Below are 22,133 nucleotides of genomic sequence, written 5' to 3' on the forward strand. Positions count from 1 at the left end.
TTCTTGTTCTCAAAGGAAGTAAGTTTCAAGCTCTGACTGGGAAATTAAATATCAGAAAGAGATGTTCAGCCCTACTTCTGTTTTTCTTTTGCTAGTACCTCCTCAGCACCTGTACCTACCAAAGCTTCGTGGCCATCTCAGGCGGAGTAGGTAATGGTGGCAGCCTGAGCATCCATGAATGAAGTTAACTGGGGTGAATGAGGTGGTAGGTTTTACTATCTTTTACCACTGTAGATCTGTGAGATGTTCTCCAGCAAGGCAGCTGGGGTGCCCTGGACAACAGCAGGGTAGCTGCTCCAGCCAGGCAAAGGGTGGTGGTCCAGGGCCCAGCTGAGAACACCGAAGAAAAGAAAACACTCTGAAGTAATCAAGAGCACACGTCCCCAAAAGTCTTGCTGTGCACCTCCAACTCTGTCACTGCAATCTTGTAACTAGAGGTGGATATAAAAGACAGAGTGAGGTGTATATGTAAACAAATTTAAGGGAAGGATTAAATGTACTGACTGTAATTAAAGCTGGTCTCTTCCACGGCTACAATGGGTGCTCTTACTTTCACACAAATTAAAAGCCGAGCAACACTTATGTAATATTTCCCCCCCAAGGAGTGACAAAATCTGGCATCATGGGACGGTGCAGAACTGCAGATATCTGCCTCAAAGTTTAGATTTAGCTTGCCACAGCATAGATAGTGCCTTGTTTATCATTTAATTTCCGTCCTATTTCCCTTTCCATCGAACAAGTACAAAGGTCTGTGCCAGAAAGGGTGCAGTCAAGCAGAATCTGAAAATCATCCATTTTGGGACAGTAAGGTATGGAACAGCTTCTCAAAACTCTTCCCCCCTTTCCTCCTTCTTTCTTCCCTATAAAACTCAGCCCAGATTTCTTAAGCGCAGTGTCCAGAGGTTATCTGGCAATGGAAGGATGAGACAGAAGTTTGGATGCACTTGCCAAGTATGTAAAGTCAGGCGGCGGCAACCAAGACACCTGACAGTCTATTTCAAATACCTATTAGCACACAGGCCCAATAACTGCTTCTAGCCACACATGCTCAACAAGCTCCCAAATTTCCCTAACAGAAATTATTTGCTCCACCCATGCTGTTAATTTCAGCAGTCAATACAACAGCACTTACCAACTGGGATTTGAGTTGACTTTCTTGGGGGAGTTACAGGGTTTACAGCCTTCACGTTTTGTAAATACCAGCTAATGTGGTATGTGAGACATACAATGTCCTGCAGCCGGTATTTGCAAACAGCTTCAGTAGGAGCTGCTCAGTTCTGGCAGCAATTACATGCCAGGAAGGCCTCAGATTTAGCACCTTGTGTCTTCATTTAGTTACCTAAATTGAAACGTCAGTGAAAGAAAAGCAGACAAATTTGTTAGGCATTAATCCCAAAATAGCAGCTGAGAGGAGCGGACTCGCAAGTACTTCTCCAACTTTTGAGAGATGTTTTACCACATTCAGATGTAGTCTTTGACTTGCTCCCCGAATCTTCTGCTTTCTTGCTGTAAGGTGGAGCCTGACATGGGCTTTCTTAATGTAGGCTGTAACTAGAGTTACTAGTTTTCAAGTTAGAAGCATTACAACAGATGACTTTCATGTACATACATCCAAGCGCACACCTCTTCTGTATCAGCTACTCCAATCTCCAGGCACTACATAATTAGTTATGCTAATTTATATAGAGGAAGAATTGTGAAACATAAACTAGAATTAAACAATAACATTAGCCACCTACATCCTTTGACAAGTCCTGTCACTCTGCTCTATTCTAGCAGGATGTGCGCATAGCTCAGTATCCGTGTTTCAGTTTCCATCCCAAAACACAAAACCCTATGAAGTCCCAAAACAACTCTCTCCTTCCAAAAAGATGGAGGGCCAGGGGGAATATCATATCCATTCTTTTGAATTGCACAGTTCTTCAGGACAAGAAAAGTCAGTTTTAACTGGTCCACATGCATGGAGTTCTTATTTGGGTTTGTTGGTTGTGGTTTTTCTTTTTTCCCAGAAAAGGCCCAAATTAAACTGCAGTGAAGGAACAGCGTTATGCTTTTTCACATTTATGATCTTCTGGCTAAATGTTTATAATCAGTATAGTTTCTGGAACCTTAACTGCCACCTCTGCAGCTGCCTGGATGTGATGTGGGGTTCAGCTTGCAGGCAGGCACGTACAGCTCCTACTGAGGTACCCCGAGTGAGGCACAAAATCAGGCCCACATGACACATGCTAAACCACTGTGCGTACCAAGGAAAACACAGATTAAAAATTACTTGACCTGCATAGGAATTCCGTGTAGGAAATCTAAGCACAAGGATCCACCAACAGAGACCACGAGGGGAAAGCAGCATGAGCTGTAACAGGAAAGTACACATTGTTCCACCCATTTTCAATTTGGGACCAGGCCATGGTACATACAATCCTGAAACGGGGTAAGCTGCCCATACAGAGAAGCGCTGAAAATAGAGCTAGAGATGCCAACGGCGGCAGGGAGAGCAGGGGATAGGACAAGCAATCCACAGAATATAGCAACCTCTTTGATTGGTTCCTTAGTATCTACTCCAACCAGGGACATCAGGTCACCGACACTTTGTGCTCATGACATACTTGGGGAGAAAATAATGCACCCCCCTACAGATTTGGTGTGAATCCTGAATGCGGAGTCAACCTTGCCTTAAACAGCCAGAGCTACACTGCTGGCTTGCAGGTGCATTTGCATCTCTTCAAACCGTGGCAGGTACCACTTCTGTATGCCCCATTCTCATCTGCGGGCTTCCACAGGCTTAACTGGTTGGGACTTGGCCAAGGATTCCCATTGCATTATGTAAGACTCATTTCAAAGGCAGCTTCTTAAAGCCCATTAGCTGCCTAAATACCTTTAAAAAAAAAAAAACATCAAGTTCCAGATCCCTTGCCCAAATGTAGCTCAGCAAGCTTAAAAGGAAAAAAATTTTTTTTAATACCTAGTTCAATAAATCCTTTTGTCCTCCAGTCAAGAGTGCAGTCACCACCAGGCATCTCTTTCCCTGTTTGCACAGATCAGCACCTAGCTGTTGTTCGTACAGTCTTGAAAGTACCTGGAAGTCTGGCCTAGCATCTCCATTTTGTACAAGACCAGCCCACTCTTTCTCTATGCTGAGAGCATAAACCACCTTTCACACAGTGCTTTAAAGGCCAACACACAATGGATGTATGTTTGGAAAGAGGGATGAACAAATTCAAGCGGAAAAAACGCATGTGCTTGGTTTCTTGCCCATCTGCTTTCTGCAGGCTGCTTGGCTGGCCAGAAAGCACAGGTCTTTCTGGAGGCCAGACCCAGGACTACACTAAGGCTCTGCAGTTCAAAGCTGACTTCAGCAGGAAAAAGGACATTACAATTTAGTCAAGACTGTATTTTAGTCCATTTTTCATTACTGAATAAAAGCTTTGTCCAAAGCATGAGGATATGTAAGTCTCTGACATCTGGACTATAACTTCCTGAACAGATTAACTTCCAAGCTTCATCTGCTTAATAGGAGCCTCCTTTCCAAACCAGCAGTCTAGGTGGGAAGATGCTTTTGTCGGGAGTGCATAATGAAATGAGCACACTGGAAAGACAGCAGCTCAGTGCATGGGCATTTAGAGAAGTTATTGCAGCACGGAATACAGGACAAGCCACAGATCTGGTGGGGGAAAGCACAGCATCTCGGCGCAAAGCTTTAAACCTTCTAATTTAATTCCATGGACTCAGACTAAGAAACATGGGGCATTTCAACAAAAGCATAGGATTAAGTTTTCAGGTCTGTGGGTCCAGTCCTTTGTAGACTTTGCAAAACAAGCTCCATAAAAAAACTTACCACAGCAATTTAAGACACAAAGGCCACCATATACTTTGCTCCGCTGGTGGAAACCTGAGGTTAAATTACAGGTAAGAGAGGGTTTGGGGTGAGACTCAGCCTTGCATCATTTGCCTGAGCACCACAGCTGGCATTCCCAGAGGGGCAGTCACAGCACGGGGGGCAGAGCTGACACCTAAGCCATGGCAGCCACCTTCTCACAAAGGCGTCAGTCTCTTAAGACATTACCTTGCTTAAGCGGTGCAAAGGTATCTTTATTGCAATTCACTGGAACTGCAGCAAACTACTTCATACCAAGTAGGTGGTGTAAATAGTTCCTCACTTGATGAGAAAAACAGAAGAAAGATATAATAGGGAGGTTAAGTTCCGCTAGTCAATACGAGGTGGTTCCCACCACTAATGTAGCAGCCGGATGGTTTACGTATTATCTGGACACATCCTAGAAATGGCAGCAGCTTTTATACACCCATTAAAACAATGAGAGCTGTAGCAGGTCAACAAGACCCATCCAGCGCAGCACTTGGGCAATAGTGGCCAAACCTGGAAGTTTAGGAGCAACACTCAACTGACAAAGAAGTGAACCGTATGAGTCTGTACTGCAAATACTGTCTCTCAAAGAGGCGATCCCACCCCCTCCCAGTCCTGGCAGCAGGGTGTGCCTGGGACAGCATGCTAGGTCAGGAACACCAACTGGCCGAAGAAGTGAGCTTCCACCTGCTCTCCGGTGCCAGCAGGAAGCAGCACCCAGCAGCCAACACGTGCAGCTGGGCTGGGTTAAACTCCTGATGGAAGCACAGCAGTAAGACACATACTGGTGATCCCCCTTTGGAAGTACTCCACCCCCAGCACCAGTCAGGGGCTTTACTTGGCTAGTAGTGGCACCATAGTCATTCAACGTCACAGATCAATGTGGTTATATCTTTATGCTGCAGAACAGCACTAACTGCAATGGTAATTTGTGATTTGGAAAAGGCAGCCCATAATAAAAATAAACATAAAGCATTGTTTTGGTATGCTATTAATTCAATGACCTTTCAGTTCTGTTTCAAAACTTCCAAGTTTATCAGCAACTGGCAGTTACGTGCTTTTCATTAACCCTGCAACTCAGTAACATGAAGAACCACAGAGAGAATTTCAAGACACTGTACTCTCTCAGCTTACACAATCTTTAAACTCTAAGTAACTCCAGTGAGTGAAATTAATGTACCAATGAATGTAACTGTCCTCCTGGCATCTGCATTTCTTTCATGAGAAAACTGACTATCGGTTAGGACTAATCTTCAGAGGCACCTACTCTACCTACTTCATCAGTGAATGTTGTATGCCATAATGCCTCCATCAAAATATTTATTGTTCATCACAATCTACATTTACATATAGATATCTACCTCATATACATGACAACACAATATAACAACCCTTTTCTGGCAAGATTTTAGGTTTAAGGACTCCACAAAGCACTACCCAAACCTCAGGACAGCAATACCTTCTGTGCACATGGGAACACTTTCATTCTCCCCCAATCAGCGCTGATGCATACATTAGGCTCTTTAGGGAAGAAGGAAAGGTTTGTTTTCTTTTGCTAAAAGGTTTTGCAAGTCACTATATCTTGTGTATTCCCCACTGTGGTCTTGCACTTCTGAAAGTTCAGAGCTGTCCTACTCCACTGATCCCGGCCACCTCCAGAGGAGTCTCACCTCACCACAGTACAAACCTGTAAACCTTGAACAAGAGAACTGCTCCCTGTCCCACCCAATGATTGACCTAAACACTTGTGCACTTCTTGTTCTTGGAACAACTTCCACCGAAAAGGAGGGAAAAGCCCCTAGAGCACACCTCTCCCGACAGCAATGCCTGGTTTTTACCTCCACCCAGCCCAGTTCGCCAGCTTTTATCAAACCTATGCCTGGGGACCTGGGATGGGATCTGTTGATTCCTCCAAGCAGAAAAGCACTTAAAACTCAGATGCTTCTACTGCTGAGCACTGCCATGCTCAAGACTGCTGGTCCATCCTGCCCGAAGACATTAATCAGCCCCCTCTTCTAATTATACTCCCACTGCTTGCCAGGAGTTTATTGCTTTGCAGAATGCAGGCAAGGACAATTTTGCTGCTGGTCCACCCCTTCCACCTTTTTGATTAAATATCCCAAGAAAATCCCATAGAAAATAAAACAAAAAGTTTGACAGAGGCAGGAGATACATGTCCGTCTAGGCCAAGCCATACCATGGTCACCCAGCCCAGGCACTTGTTCAGCTCACACAGTGCCAGTTTGGGGCCACAGCACACAGCTTGCCAATTTTGAGGCCCATTTTTATCAATTCCCTCACTAATCCTTACAAGCTGTTATTTTAAATCATTCAATTCTACAAGCTATTTTCAAAAACTTTCCCACAGAAAGAACAAGATCTTGAAGTCCTGCAGCAGAGCTCCTCAGGGCTAGGCAGGAGTCAAATGCCTTTGTCACTGAAGGAGCCTCGATAGGTTGGTCCCAGTGCGTCTCATCATCTCCGTCTGCTTCTGACAAGAAAAGCTGGAGCACAGCAGGGAGGTGTAGCTTCCACCCGCAGTCCTGCGCAAACTGGGGGGACAAGCCCACACATGAATAGCAGAGGGCAGATGACTCACAGCCTTCAGAAGGCAGCGAGAAGATCTCAGCACCACCTTCAGGGGGAGAGACCTTGGGTTTTACACTGCAATGTAGAACTAGTATAAATTGATGCAAATAAATGAGATCATTCTCTTTCTTTTTTAACAAGCTTGAGTCTCTTGTGGGTTCTTGTTTTGTTTTCGTACTACGAAAGTTGAATTCCTCTGTACAGCTGTCAGGTTCAGGTTCAGTCGATTTAAAAACTGCCTTGCAAAATGTCACAATTACCAATATACTTGAAATTTGGATTACTGTGTGGAAGCTTACAGATATAAAGCTCTGTCTGGAAACAACAGCAGAAATTATATACATGAATACAGCCACATATATTTGTCATTAGAAACTAGTTCCGTCCAAGTGCCATTCTGATTGACCTGTCTGTAATTATTAAAATATCTTCTAGAACCTCATCTGTCCCTAGGACAGAAGATTTCCTGCCTTCCTGCTTCTTATTTAGGGGGTTTCCTGTTTCATGGCTCCGAGCTGCAAGCCTTAATCACAAAGGACCAGAACAGAACTGCCATTAGAGGGAGGAGTCCTCACAGAGTTTCACTGTAATGAATGCACACTGAAGGTCTGAGCAGGGTATTCCAGGGAGACTGAAAGTGGAGAAAAAGGAATTTTATGTATGAGCTGTTGACAAACACTTTGCCATAACAGTAGGCTGAATTCTATCATATAATGAGAGTTTTTGTTGGAATTATGTCTCTTGCTTCCACTTGTCTTCCTCTGGGCATCCCCTCAAGAGCAAACAGAAAGGAGACCCAGCAGTAGAAAATGCAAATTAAAGTAGTGGTGCCAAACAGCCGAGTCTGTGCACACAGAGAGATCAACCACTGCCATGCCCACTGATGTCAACACCAGAGATAAAACTTCTGATGTGCAACATCAATGCAGAACCTGCACAGCACTGTGTACCAGCACGCTTCTACTGTGGCTTTCCAATGAGCAGCAGCTCTGGCCACCCTCATCCAGGACACAAAGGCCCTGTAAATGAGGAAGCTATTTCCCTGCCCTCCAGCATTCTGTCCAGCCCACACGCACCACGTGAGGGACTGGGCGAGGAGGAGGACGTGAGCAGCCATCTCCTCTCTTCCTCCTTGACAGGCTCCTGTGAGATAACTAAGTGTGTCTCAGCCAAAAGCATCATGGCAGTGGTGAGTCAAAGGCACTGGTCCTGGAAAGGATACACCTCCAAAATCAACATCCAGCGCTTCACATCCAGCAGGGCAGGGCTGCGTGTCGGAAAAGGATGGGCTGCAAGGACCAGCTGCTACAGGGACACACTATGGCTGTGAATCTATTAAACTTTGCAAGATGCTTAGTGGATTTTAATGCAATTTTACTAAAACAGGGTGGAAAACAGTAGGATTGGTACTAGAAACACCTACACCCACGGTGCTGGAAGAGGGGGGATGTTAAAACATTAAAATTACAGGAGTCCTTTGCACTAACATGTTTTAGGTAACTAGAATGCGTACACCGCATGTGATTTTGTGAACACCCATTTGCACATACGAGGACCTTGCACTAATTCAGAGGGTCTCACCAGGAATAACACATATCTGGCTTCAAATACAGAGTAACTGTCCGAGGTGCAGAAAGCAGCAGCACTCACAAATACTGGTTGTATAACCACAAGACATACCTTGCAGTTTACCTATTTTGACCTTGAGATGGCAGACAAAGAAAAGGTAGCATGGTAAATACTATGTGGTCCAGCTACTACAAAGATACAACACAGAACTGAAAACGAGAAGAGAGATTGAACAATTAATAGATCCTTCTGCCTCTGCATCTGCTGCATCTGCTGCTGTGCCTCATTTACTGTGCTGCTTAAACACGTTAATGCAGAGCAGAGGGAAGAAGAGACAACTCCATGCTTGGGTTATAAAAATGACTGGAAAGAAAAAAAGAAGGAATATGTAGTTTTCAAGACAAGTCAGTAATGATGGAGCAGGGAAAAAGGAAGAAATGGAACAGAGTATCTAGAAAGAGGATGGAAAAAAATGAGAGTTAGAAAGAAGCACAACCAGGGCCAAAGACTTTTTTTCTCTTTTAAAGAAGTGTGACCAAAGGACAGAATTTTGCATGACGTTATTTTCCTGAAGACTCTGTCAGCAGAACTTCTGCCAGCTGATTTCACTGCTTTAGCCAATGCCCTGAATTCTGCAGTCCAGACTTGCATTTGTGAGCTTGAGCCTTCCCCAGTTCCTCTCATCTCTAGGATGACCACGTGGCCATTAGGCAAGGCTATAGTTTACTCATAGTACAATCAAACTACATGAAAGCATGCAGGCATGCAAGGGAAGTGATGGTCTAGCTGCTACATAGCTGCGGCCACAGAACAACACACACGAAAAAATCCCCAGTAAGTTCAATCTTGTTGTGCCATCAACCATGTTTCATGTATCTGGGAGCATGCAAAGAGGTTTAAGTCATATTCACACACCCGTCTCTGGCTTTCTTTAGATGCACGAAACCCAAAAGACCACACGCTACATGAAAAACAACAAAAAACTACCCAAACAAGAGTTTGCTCCTCTGCCCAACTGGTAAGTGAAATGCAAGGATCCTGCAGTGAGGGTGCACGCGACCAGTCCAGCTGGGGAACGGAAAGCCAGCATGAAGACGGGCACCTTTTGCACTCAGCAGCTCTCTGTGCGCACCTTCAGATCGGTGTGCCCCGGGAGACTTCCTACATCTACAAAGCCCATCTGCAAACTAACTCTGACAAGACACAGTAGACAGTAAACACTGCCTCCAAAACTGTGCAAACATGAGTTCTGTAAAAATGGGGTCTTCAGGGTCTAATGAACGTCCTTGGTAAGTAAGTATAGCTTTTCCTAGCACTGCATACACAGAACCAGGGCTGTAGCTCATCTCTATCCCGTGTCCCGTCCCCCCCCCCCCCCCCCCCCCGCCTCCCCCAGCTCTTTGGACAGGACACATCTCAGCAAGGAAACAGACGAAGGGAAAAGATGTATCTGTAGGTACTTACATGCAAGATGAAAATTAACTGCATATTAGGCATACTTTAAAAAAAAAACATAGAATAACCCTGTGTCACATATTCCCTGAAAATCATCCACCTTAATCACAAAATACTTTGGTTGTACTCATAGTATTTAACACCTCTAGCAAATAGTTGCTGCTATCAGATTGTTCGTAACAGCACCGTTAACTGGCTACAGCCCTAATCAGTCCAAAGCTAATTATCAGAGGTGTTTCAAAAATAGCATACCAAACAACAGGAAAAAAAAAGCCAAATAATATTGTACTTTCTAGGTGACACCCCCCAACCTGATAAACTATTCAGTGCAGAATTAAAACAATTTCAACAAAATACTCTTCAATAAGCATGGTAATTCTAACATCAGCCATACATCTTTTAATTTGCTTTTTTCACAAGACTTACCTATGTTTTTCTAGTTCATTATGTGATGACCTATTAAAAAAGAGAAAAGAAATATTAGAGAAAATCATAAATACCAAGATTTATAACATTTAAAAGCCAACACCTGCATAAATTGCAAAAGAGCTCTCTAACGCATGTATTTATATGGATTATGAAACAGATTCACTGTTACATTGGTTCACTTTTACATCACCTACATATTTCAAGGTATCAACTTAATTTCCATGAGTAAACTGTAGGTTTAGGGAGGAATTGTAAAGAATTTGCATTTATTAGTGTTCAGTAGATTCAGAGACAGAATTGGACATTAAAAAAAAAAGAGCAGGTTAGTAATAAAAACAGCCCACAAGACTTTTACCTGTGAAGAAAAATTATGAGGGGGCAGAAAGTGTTAGAAGATCTAAATTGTAACAGGTAAGAGCAAAAAGCACCCAAAAAGGCAGCTTTCAAGCCCATGGAGAAGCAGAAAGAAAAATCAGCAGCTAACCACTGCTGTTGCTGTTGACATCTTAATGGCAAAGAGGAATCCTCTTAATTCTTCTGAGTCTACAAACAGGGGAAAAAACCCCAAACCACAGTCCCTGAACCAACCGCATCAGTGCGCTGTTCTCTTCCAGACTACTAGGATTCAAGACTGGTTTTTTCCCCCTCAACTGACACCTCAGGTTTTCAGCCATTAGAAGGCAGCTCTAACTTCTTGGAGGATTATTTTTCTTAACTGATTCAGCTGGAAATACTAATTTTATTTATTTATACAGGTCAGATTAAAAACATTCCTAAAATGAAGTTATTGTCACCACTTCAAAACCAGCAACTTCCCGGACCTTTAGTTTTGTCCAACTAAAAAAACATTTCCAGTACTTAAGGATCAAAAGATACACAGGCGGTGGCAGCTTTTATGGCTGGCAGATTACGTCAAAGCCGCTCTCCTACAACATGCTGCAACCCCTGCCTGCATCTGGGCACGATATGCTGACCGAGACAGCTTTGTGGAGGCGTAAGTGCACAGTCTATCGAGTGAGCAGAGGCATCCCAGGCTGAGAACCCCCCCCTGCACAAATGCATGACCAGCAAAAGCAAGCTGTCCTGCCTTTCCCCGCACACGCACATGCAGCTGGATGCTGCGGCATACCTAGGTGTTACTGATGATGAAAGCATCTCTCTTGCCTTAGAAAGGGGGGAAAAAGCAAGCAAAGTTCATGCAAAGAAATAACCAACAAACAAATCCACAAGCAATTTCTATCAGCCCAGTGCAGCTCTGGCAAGGAGTTAAGTGAATGGCCCCTCTGCAGGTAGAAGAAAACTCAAATGTGTACAAGGTTCAGCACTGAGGTTAATCCGTTTTCACTGGAAAGCATCCCAGTATTGTTACTAAGACATCAGCCTGTCAACCATTACCTGCTATCTGTTTCTGAAGAGCCTATTAATTTAATTTTCTTTAACTTGTTGCATCAAGTGTTCACTATCAGGTAACATATGTGTTTCCACCGTGCCATGTAAGTGCTCCTGACCCATATGCAGCAACACTAGAAACCCTTTGCACATATACAGTGCTACATTAATAGGTCAAAGTGTGCTATGATTTACTAGCTTTACCATTTGACCATAATAAGGGAATACTGTTTTTATTTTCCACTCCTACACATACAGAGATAGCTCAAACCTTTTTCTCCATGAAAAGTGACAAGTACTATGCCAAATCCTCCCACATTTATGAAACCACACAGAAAATCTAAGTTCAGGAGGCACCATTCTCCCCAAACACCTCCAACAGTCCTGTCAAAGGCACAAATATGGGGGGAACTGTGGGAGAGAGGAAACACAGGCTGGCCTAGATTCAGCCCTATGGGACGACCTCCTTGACATCTTGGCAATTATACACCAGATGAACACGATCACCGTAATAAGCAGATTCCGACCTGCTTGCTGTAGCGGAACTCATGCCGGTGAGCACACATGGGGACCACTGCACAGGACAATGCCTGGCCAAGAAATTCAGCCTGCACAGAGTATTCTGCTGGATTAAGAGAGGATGCCAAGGGTACCTGGAAACCCTTCTGCAGCACACCTGCAAGGCACCTCTGGCTCAGGGAGGGTCATCTTGGTGCTCACCTGGCATCTATCCTGCCAGACCAGCTCTGGAGGGGCACAGCTGCCTGCTCTGGTTATGCCAGCTACCAAACAGAGCAGCAGCGAATGTGTGCCTCTTTGCACAGCTCTTTGGGATGCAAAAACTTAATCGATGTGTGCAAACACAGGCTCCAGCTACACATTTCAGAAGATGCAGGGAGGCTGACTAATGTCCCTATCTAGGGACCAAAACTGAGTTTTCACATTTACCTGACAGTCGCTCCATCTGCAGAATAGGCTGAATAACCTATTACAAGCATGATGGCTTATTTTTTCTGTTGGGTTTGTTTTCAGAAGAGATGAACCCTAAATCTTGTTTATTCTCTCCTTAACCGTCTATAGTACAGTGTATTGCAAAAATATTCAGCTCTTTCTGTTCTTCATGCATCTTGAAGTAAGGAAAAAACCCATAGGACCTGGTCTGTATACAAACCAGTACCCCAAGCACTGCCTCTCTTTCAAAATGGAGTCTTTTATTACTCCAGTAAAAGATAAGTTGTAGGTCAGGACTAAGAAGATATATGGATACATATATTTCTATCAATGAAATAGATGAATGTCTGTGGTTTTCAGACAAACGGTCTGTGGAGCCCTTCAAAAGCAGCTGCAAGAGAAGGACTTGTGGTGTTTAGCTTAAGTTCAGCATACTTGGTTCCGTATTTCCAAGCAAAACCTGGGGGGAGTTGGAGGTAGCAGTGATGAAGGAAACACGTCAGTAAAAGGTTCAGATAAAAATAAAAGGGAAAATCCAGTAATACAAAAACCATCAGCAAAATCACAGATTCAGAAGATCAGTAATGCCGCTGCTGAGACAGCCCTAAAATCCCTTTAGCAATGCTGAGCAGTTCACCAGCTATGAAACAGCAGTGGATAAATTGTCAAAAGAAGATTTGAAAGGTGGGGAGGAGCCATGTAAAATGCAGATGTTGGTTTGCAAGATGCTGTGCCACTTCCAATAAAGTGTCCCCACAACTGTCCCCTTCTACGACCCTTGCTCCCCTAAACAAGATTTGAACATTTAATTGATGTAATGCTTTGCAGACACATCTAAACCATTAGGACAGGTGTTATTTGAGGTAAGACTACAACAGGAAAGAGAAGTCCCCCTGAAGTCCACTTTCTATTGGTGTATGGGTGAGACAGCAGGAACTGCCCACATGCAGAATGGGCTGAGAGTTCACTGTATGCACAGTGCACAGCCTGTTTCATCATTAAGACACCTTCCCCTACTGCCTCCAACCATTTGCCCCACTGGACGGTTCATCTTGTTGAAAGGAAACCAGCACAGCTCCTGACAAAAGCAGGGATGTAGCAGCAACACTGCAGAAGTTTCTTCCCCGATGCTAATGGGAGCCAGGTTCATGCTGCAAGTCATTGATACGCTACCAGTTACCAATGCATGTTAAAGCACTATGGGGAGAAAAGCTGATGAGTTAACTCAGTGCTTAAAACCCTGGCAAACACCCTGCCTGTGCCAGGGCCTTCTGGTGCAGGCAGGGTGTTGCATAACCCACATGCAGGGGACAACTCCACCTGAGGTTGTGCAGTGCTTAAGAGGGCCACGTGTGAACTATGCTGCCTGCATTTCACCTTTTGTCCAGGCCAAAACAGTAAGAACAATAAAGCAAGAAGTTTTACAAGGTGCTACACGTTAAGTGTACCTATTCCCACTTGTATCCATTCCCACTCCCAAGTGCACCAGTGTGTAAGACATCACAGCTCATACACCTGCAGTTTTACCTGGTGCATGCCACCCAGCTTTTCGCTGGGAAGATCCCAATTTGCTTCCAGGGAATTCCCTGTCCACACATATAACCTGCCATGGGATGCACCTGAAAATATTACAGCCCACACCAGCGATGGGGAGTGGTGCAACACCAAATCTGAGCACAAGCACGTGTCCTGCCCAGTACTCACTGCTTCTGGTTTGCTGGGGCTTTTTTCCATGTGTTTTAAAATGGACATATTGCTTACAATCTGTCAAAGAAACAGCCTGTATGGAATTAATCCACTAGAAAAGACTATTGCATTCTCCTTACAGCAAAATTTAACCAGCCCTGCAGATTGCAGCTGGGATCCAGGAAACAAGCATACTGGCACAGCCTTGATGCAGAGCTCTGGCTCCAGCACCTCACTCAAGTTTGTGCTCCCACATGATTGTGGCAGCAAGGTCCAAACACACTTCTGATATGGTGGCAATTTGTTTTCCTCAATTGCACAAACACTGCACCTCCCAGGCACCGCAGACGTCCTGCCATTCCTCCAGGGTGGCGGCCTGGCTGGTGAGATCTATTATACTGGGACTAAAATGCATCAGTTTTAAAAACAAGCCTAGTGATACCAATTGTTACCCCTCTGCTGCCAGCTTTAGGAAAGCAAACCCAGAGAGATCTACGAAATTCAGAAAGCCAGGCAAAAAAAAATAAAAAAAAAAATATAAAAAAAAAATTGCAGAGAAGCCCCGTCTGCACAGTCTGGTGCGCAGTGTTTTATTTGCAGCCTCACGCCAAAAAAAAAAAAATAAAAAGGAAAAATAAAAAAAAATAAAAATCAGGCTCTGATCCCAAGCTGCTTTGTGTGGGCACAAATAACATGAGCAGAGACGATGGAGCTCACTCTGCAGGGCACAGGTTGACCCTCACCATGAGCCAACATTAACAGAGGAACTCGGACATTAAGCTCTGTTTTTATTTGAAACATCAAATGCAGTTTTCATCTTTTTCTTGACATAACCCTTCACCAGAACACAGCACAATGTAAAAGTCTCTATTTATATAACACAGGAGCAAAAATACTAATTAATAGATACAGAAGATATATTTATAAATTGTCATTTATTTTGCACTCTCTCTTCAATAAACCAGCCCCTAAATTAAGAGGCCAAATACACAGCCTCACTGATTCCTTTCTCTGCAAGCAAATTTAACTGCGACCTCAGTAGCCTGGCATCTAACATTAAGATTTTAGTTTCCCTTTTGCCTTATTTCTGACGCTTTCGTGGCAAAGCGGCTGCCTGAGTTCTCCTGTGCATGGCCAGACACGCACTGCATACCCACACAGTGCTCAAGCCACTCCACACTGTGCGAGTGCCATTGCAGTCAGGGCAGAAGAAAGCCCAGTTATCTGCAGGCTAACATGTTTTCCTATCAAAGTCCCTTGCCGTGAGAGCAAACGTCACCGAATTTCAGATTTGCCTCATACTCCTCCTCGGCACATCGCACACGTGTTACACGTCCATTTCCTTGGATCAAACAGCAAGCTTGGGGAAAATTTTGAGTATTTGTTATTAACATTTCCAAGGCACAACTGCAGTAAATCCAGCTGTTTGGTTTATGCCTTGTCTTCAATTCCAACTACACATTAACAAGAATTATTAGACTGCGTGGCACTGCTTTACGACTACAGCCACTGCTCTGTGAAGAGATGTTTATTATACTGCGGTCAAGTAACTGATAAGCATTAACGTAACAAGAAGATGTGACCTAGGTTTACCTCCCCACACAAGACAATCTTGTGCCTTTCACCAGTCTACCATCCTCCTTGCAAAACAAGAATCCAGTTTAATTTGTCAGAGGATTTTGGTCAAAATTACTGGAGGGGAACAAGTCTGAATCTCAGCTGAGGACACAGTACAAACGGCAAAACGGAAAGAGAGAGAAAAAAAAGCAGTTTGGTTTGTGTGACATGGGAGAGGGCACATCTCCCATGGAAAGAAAACAGAAGGAGAAAAAAAAACATACAATTTTAATGTAGAAGTGAATAAGAAATGGCTAAGAATTGTGTCTGGTTGCTACCAATAACCCTGAGAATATTATTTAGCAACAAACTGCTAATGACCACTTCTAGTTTTGATCTAAAGCTAACGGTAGGCAAAGCAAAAACGTTAAATTCCTGCAGCAGACAGAAGGCTGATAGATTTTGGTTAATTAAATACAATTCTGCTGATATTTTTCCCTTAATGAATCCAAACCTGTTAAGAGTACTTCTCACTTAATTGCAGTGGACAGGCCGGCAAGCTTTTAGTCCAGACCTGATCGTCCTGTCCAAACGGTGGAAGGGTGGGCAACCTTCCTCCTGCTTCTCCTCCTGCAGATCTGGGCCTTACCAGCCTTCAATAAGAGGATGGAGGTATCCAGACAGGATTTGTCACATGAACGTTCCCACTACCTCAGCAGAGGAAGGAGGCATCCATCAGTGCCCTCGCTGAAGAGCAGGGCAGCCGTGATCCATCCCTGTGTGGTTCTGCAGCCTACACACCTGTACTACATGGGACCCGTTTTTTCCTCTCCACAGGCAGGCAACATGGGGGAGAAAACACAGAACAAAGAAGGGTACGGCACAGTAGGCTTCCTCACATTTGACAGTTTTTCTCCTCCTCCCATCTTTTTTGATTTTCTAAGAATGAGGAGGAAGATGTTTTTCAAGCTTTTAAAGATGTATAGCTCATAACGCCTGAAAAAATATACAGACACACATATATATACACCACTTTTTAATCTGATCAGATGCTGCAAGCAGCAGGATGCAAAAATAGGTAACAAAAACAACAACAAAGCCCCTGCAGTTCTGAAATGTGCGTTATCTCCTCCTTTCCTACTCCTCCAACCTTAAGCGTATAGTTTTACACCTAATAAAACCACTCGAATAATAAGGCATTAATTTCAAACATGTACACAATCATGCTGGCCTGCATCTGATGCTCCAAACCCAGTGCCTCTGGAAAATGGTTCCAGTGGAACAATATGGACAAACACTTTGGCCGGTGGTTCACATCCCCCACGACCACCCCAGATACCCTGAACTTTGGCCAGCCATCTCCCTCTGCTAATCCTCAAGTTGCTTAGGAAGATTTACCTGTATTATCAAAAATTCCGACTGTAGTCTGGGGCTTGGACCCTATAGCCTGTAAGCTCCAAATAATGACAAAACAGCGACGCTAGTGTACTTCATGCATCTTAGATTGGATGTTCAAATGTAAGGATAATTTCTTTTCCTCAAATCTGAGCTCACAGGCAGACATGAGCAGCGACTGCTAGATATGGGGACAAAGCAGGATGCAGTAGCCAAAACACACAGGTGCCCACAACGCCCTGTTGCTGCCCCTCCGTCCCCAGAATAGCCGGGTGCTGCACCATAGCAATGCGCCTCTGTTTCCCATACCAGTGAGCAATCCCAGTGTCCACAGTGAACAAGGTAAACCACTGTGGATGTGTGGTGGCCACCCTTGAAACTGTTTCTCCATAAGCATTATCCTGTCCCATAACACAAATTATTCACCCTAATCATCGCAGCTAGGAGAAAAGAAAGTGTAAGTAAATGCATAAGTGATGTAATGCAGCACGGCATTTTTGAAGGTTGCCACTGCTCCAGAGTGAGAATTGGAGCAAATGACCAAACAGGTAAATATGAAGTACAGGCAGAAAAAATGCAGGAAGGCAACTGCAAGCAGACTTGTATGCCTCAGCTTTAATAACGCTAGCAAATCTGTAACCAGAAATCTTTTAATTCTGCTGTATTTGATAGATTACAAATCCTCTCCTAAAAACTCCTGAAAGCAGCTTACAGTTCAGACAAATAACTATTTTGCAGCGGATGACAAGAGACCTAAGAACGGAAACGATGGAATAATAGCTCTGTAAGTAACAGATTTCTTGAATGCAAGAGACAGAAACGAAGAAACCCGTACAGTTCAATGAGCAGTTTACAGCTGGAAATCCTATGAGACCCGATTAGGTTAACTGTGAATTTCTTTTAAAGGCAACAAGAAGAAAATCTTCAGGAACAAAGTGTCTCAGGAAATAAGACACGCCTCCCACTCCTGATGACTTTTTTTTTTTAAATGAACTGATGTCTTCTCTGTGCTCCAAGATGAGACAAAGAACTCAACTAAAACCAAAAAATGTAGAAGCACTGCAAATAATACCCCCCAAAATGGTTGCCTTGCTCAGAGCAGTGGCACAGAGGAACAATTTGCTCTCCCTCGGTTATCAACAAGGCTCACCCACAGTAGGCACAAGCAGGGTGCTCACAAGCTTGTGTTTTTTTTCATGAAGGGAGCTTGTCAGCTTTTGATTTCAGTTTGCACCTCCGGTGCCCTAGGACCTGCTGGCCGCCTGCCCCATGCCTCCCCAGTGCCAGCAGACCCAGCTGCCCGCTGCCGTGCGGGACGCCTGCCTGAACAGCGAGAGCAAAGTGAGCCCACCAAGACTCACTGCTCATTTGGAAAACAAGTCACATGCAAGCCAAGTTCATTTTAGGGTATTCTACAGGAGTCACCATCCAGCACAACCGTGCAGAGCAGCCTATGCTGGGGAGGGCATCACCACTCTGGGGCCAAGCAGGCCCAGCTGGACATGGTCCTCGGTCCTCTCCAGAGCAGCCCTGTTAGAGCAAGGCAGCGCACAGGACCGGAGGAGCAGCCCTGGAAGAGCAAGGCAGAGCACAGGACCGGAGGAGCAGCCCTGGAAGAGCAAGGCAGAGCAGGCAACACACAGGACTGGAGGAGCAGCCCTGGAAGAGCAAGGCAGAGCACAGGACTGGAGGAGCTCCCAGGCAGGGGCCGGCACTGTCCCTGTAAGACAGCCTCCTGCACGTACACAGCCGCTGCTCGAGCAGCAAACAAAGCTGCAGAGAGCCTGCGCACAGCAGTCCTCGGCTCATGCCATCGCAGCACAGGTAGCGGCTGCGGGGAAAACAACAAAACCACCACCAACCACGACAAAAAGGCAGACGACAATCGCGATCAGTAACGACCGAGTCATGCACTTTGACGGGTCTGCGTGCGGCGGGACAGGAGGGAGGTGCAGCAGAAGCCCCAGAGAGGTCAAGTTCACTCCAGCACCTTCTCGCTTAATCCCTACAGGAGAAGTTCAAGTGCACGGGTGGGTCTCTCCCCACCACCACATGCCCCGAGAGCCCGTGCCGTGCTGCAACCGGAGGCTGCATCTGCTCCGGCTGCCACGGGGGAGGCGGCCGGTTCGCTGCCTGTGGTTTATAAATAAATGCTCTGGGGGGGTTGGGAAGGGGTGGAAATTAGTGCCATGCAAAGAGAAGTCTGGGTGGCGATTATGGTGTTATGATCTGCAGTAAAAGCCTCTGCGGGCGAGCGCAGAGCAGAAGGAGCGATGAGGGCGGATGGTTTGGAAGTGCAGTGAGTGAGTACTAAGGAGATGGTGTACGCGTGGCAGTGTTTATATGAGAGATCAAAACAGAGCCAAGCCCATCCAGGGAAAAAAATGGCGACTACCGGGATGGGGTAAACTGAGACACTGGATTAGTTATTATTTTTAATAAATGTATGCACTGCACATAAGCTAGAGACATTGGAAAAGCTGCCGATTCATTCTGAAAAAGCGGTGCGTCTGTTACCTGTTATTCTGGGATTTTCTGGCCATGGCGCCTGCCTTTGTTTTCTTTCTGGAATAGTCACTATCGAAGGGTAACACTGATGCATAGCCATGTTCTGCTTCTAGGGACAAAGTCAGCATTAGTGGCAATATATTTTTTCCATGCATTTTTTTCCTCCTTTGCAGGAACGCTAGGGTAAAGAACAGAATTTTTTCCGGTTGATTTGTTGGGATTTTATTCCGGCATCTCTTAAAAGAAGCGAGACAAAAAAAAATTTAACAACTCGGTAAAGCAAAAAAAAAAAAAAGAAAAGAAAGAAGGGGGAAAAAGTGCCGAAACGAGGAGGATCGTTTGGAAAAGGAGGCGATGGGGCAGCCCCTCGTGGGGCTGCGGGGGAGGGGGAGGCTGCCACACAATTCCCGGCTGCCACACGCGGGGCAGCGTCCCCGGGCAGCAAAAATAACCCCATTTTTTTGTTGTTTTTGTTAAAGGGAAGGTAAAACCGGAGCGCGCTGCGCCTCCCCCAGCGGCAAGCTCGGTACCTCGGTCTCTCCTCTCCAAGTACTCGGCTGCTTCCAGGAGGATTAGCAGGGAGTTCAATTCCATGTCTGCCGCGCGGAGCCGAGCCCACCGAGTCCACGCGCGGGGCCGCGCCAAGCCCCCGGTTATAAGGCACCTCACTCAACCTACATTTGACACAGGGCGACGGGCGGGCCGCACCGCCAATGGGGCCGCGCGCCTGGGCCTGGGGGCGGAGCGGTCGGCGGCCCGCGGGCCAATGGGCGGCCGCGCCGCGCCCCCCCGCGCCCGCCGCGCTGTTGACAGCTCGGCGCCGCCCGCTCCCATTGGCTGGCCGCTATGGTAACAATGGAGAAGCCGAAGCTTAGCAACAGCACGTGGTGGCCCGGCCCCCGCGCGCGGCGATTGGGCGGCGCGGGGCATGGGAAGCGGGAGGCGGTCGCCGATTGGTGGGCGCGGCGATATGCAAATGAAGAGGGGAAGGGACGGGAGGTGGGGCGAGAGGCTCGCAGGCAGCCAATGGGAGGGCGGAGGCGCGGCGTTGCTGGGAGGAAGAGGGGCGGGGCGTTCTGAGGCCACGCCTATCAATATTCGCCCCGCCCACTTCCGCCTCGCGTCTGCCACTTCCCCCTTCACGCCGCGAGGTCGGAGGAGCGTAGTAGCAGCCAAGCAAGGAGCGTCTTCTGTGGGGGAAACTTGCTGCAGCCTGCAGCTGTGCTTTGACCCGGCCCGACCTGCCGTGGCCCCCTGGGCACCTCCACACACATGCCGTTACCGGCCCGGGTCAAACCGACAGCCCCCGCGCTGGCAGTGGCTCCTTGCTGGGCCTGCTCCCCCTGCCCGTCCGCGCTGAGCAGATGGGGGGCCCCGCCCACTCTGAGGAGGTTAGGACTAGGCCCTGCGCCCTATGGCTGAGAAGCGGAAACCACGCCCCCGCCAGGCGCTGCGCATGCGCGGGGCGGCCCCGCTGCCCCGGAAGTGGGGCGGGGCGGCTGCAACGGAAGCGGTGTGGGTGGCCGAGAAGAGCGGCGGGTTGGGCTGTTCGTGGGGGCGTAGTGCTGCCTTCTCTGTTGAGGGTTTGGTGCCTCTTGTCCCCTCGGCGTCGGGCAGTGTCCCCTCGACAGCTGTTGGGTTTCCCCGGGCATGGGAACGCGCTACTCGCTCCAGGCCGGGAGTGAGGCGGAATCGCGGCCCGAGGTCTGTGGTGGCCTTAGAGAGCTCTGCGCGGGCGGCGGGGCAGCAGGCCGTGAGGAGAGGCGCCTTCATAGAATCATGGAATATCCTGAGTTGGAAGGGACCCACAAGGATCATGGAGTCCAACTCCTGTCCCTGCACAGGACAACCTCAGCCCTCACACGGTGTGTTGGAGGGCGTTGTCCAAATAGTGCTTGAATGTTGTTAAGCTCAGTGCCACGACTGCTTGCCTGGGGATTCTGCTCCAGTGCTCCACTACTTTCTGTGTGAAGAACCTTTTCCTCATCTCCAACCTAAACCTTCCCTGACACATCTCCTTGTCATTGCCTTGGGACCTCTCATTGGTCACCAGAGAGAAGAGATAAGTGCCTGCTCACTTTCCTCCCCACTGGGATGAAGTCTCTCCTTGGTCTCCTCCAAGCTGAACAGACCAAGTGAATTCAACCACTTCTCATGTGGCCTCTCTAAAGCCTTCACCAAGTCTGGCCCTCCTAGATGCTGTCCAGTAGCTTTATATCTGCTTTATACTACAGTTCCCAAAACTGCACACACTACTTAAGGAGGGGGCTGCACCAGTGTGGAGTAGCATCCACAAGACTTGGCAGGTGTTGAGGGTGGGAAACAACTCTTTCTCCAGGTCCCAGCAAAAAGATGGGTCTTTGGTCATCACCAGGCGGTTTGGGTTAGGCCTTTGTGAGTCTTACAGCAAGAAATGGGCACTTCTTGTGCCAGCTGTGGAATTTCTCCCTGCCACCAGTGTGTGAGGGGATTCTTAAAGCTCTCAGATTTCAATTATGTTTCTCCTTATCAAGGCTATAAGTCAGAAGAATGTTAGTATATGGCTACAACTAAAGGAAAAACCTTCTGCCCTCATAGTGGAAAGTATGGCAAGAAATGAATTGGAATGGAAAGGGTGACACGAATGGAATGTTAGCGATGCTCTGTAAACGTGTCTGGCACATGCATTTGTGACCCCTTACAGTGAAGAAGCAAGAGAGGAGGATAGCAGTACTGTAAAAACATGCACAGAGATTTAAAATAA

The 22,133-nt window shown here is 46.5% G+C and overlaps 2 protein-coding genes across 5 annotated transcripts in view; one reads left to right on the forward strand and one right to left on the reverse strand.

The window, feature by feature from the left end:
• The window catches only part of MXD4 (MAX dimerization protein 4), a 39,855-nt gene extending 19,802 nt beyond the window's left edge, over nt 1-20,053 (reverse strand). The window contains exons 1-3 of one of the 3 annotated variants that reach the window (XM_054065037.1): nt 19,921-20,053; nt 19,400-19,496; nt 9,902-9,931 (exon numbers count right to left, since the gene is read on the reverse strand). In XM_054065037.1, the coding sequence (XP_053921012.1) occupies nt 9,902-9,931; nt 19,400-19,496; nt 19,921-19,984 (191 nt within the window). In that variant the 5' untranslated portion in view covers nt 19,985-20,053. Of the gene's footprint in view, nt 1-9,901; nt 9,932-19,399; nt 19,569-19,920 lie in introns of all 3 variants that reach the window. The other 2 variants (XM_009558234.2, XM_054065036.1) reach the window with 2 other exon arrangements.
• On the forward strand, nt 15,696-19,979 carry LOC128852011 (uncharacterized). 2 transcript variants are annotated; one of them, XR_008449616.1, is made up of 2 exons: nt 15,696-19,185; nt 19,870-19,923. XR_008449616.1 is itself a non-coding variant. In XM_054065035.1 (2 exons), exons 1-2 carry the CDS (start codon nt 18,152-18,154, stop codon nt 19,964-19,966), a joined length of 858 nt encoding a protein of 285 aa, XP_053921010.1. In that variant the 5' UTR covers nt 15,696-18,151; the 3' UTR covers nt 19,967-19,979. The 2 variants fall into 2 exon arrangements, 1 of the variants encoding a protein (XP_053921010.1); XM_054065035.1 differs by having other exon boundaries at nt 15,696-18,912; nt 19,870-19,979.
• Nucleotides 20,054-22,133: the final 2,080 nt, after the last annotated feature.

The sequence above is a fragment of the Cuculus canorus genome, chromosome 4 (assembly GCF_017976375.1).
Source record: "Cuculus canorus isolate bCucCan1 chromosome 4, bCucCan1.pri, whole genome shotgun sequence".
Taxonomy (NCBI): Eukaryota; Metazoa; Chordata; class Aves; order Cuculiformes; family Cuculidae; genus Cuculus; species Cuculus canorus.

What these genes read in the sequence shown, in the direction of transcription:
- LOC128852011 (XM_054065035.1), top strand. Translation starts at nt 18,152, where the DNA reads ATGCCTCCCCAGTGCCAGCAGACCCAGCTGCCCGCTGCCGTGCGGGAC. An exon ending in GGAGAAGTTCAAGTGCACGG is followed by an intron (nt 18,913 to 19,869) that starts GTGGGTCTCTCC and finishes TTTTTGTTAAAG; the next exon opens with GGAAGGTAAAACCGGAGCGC.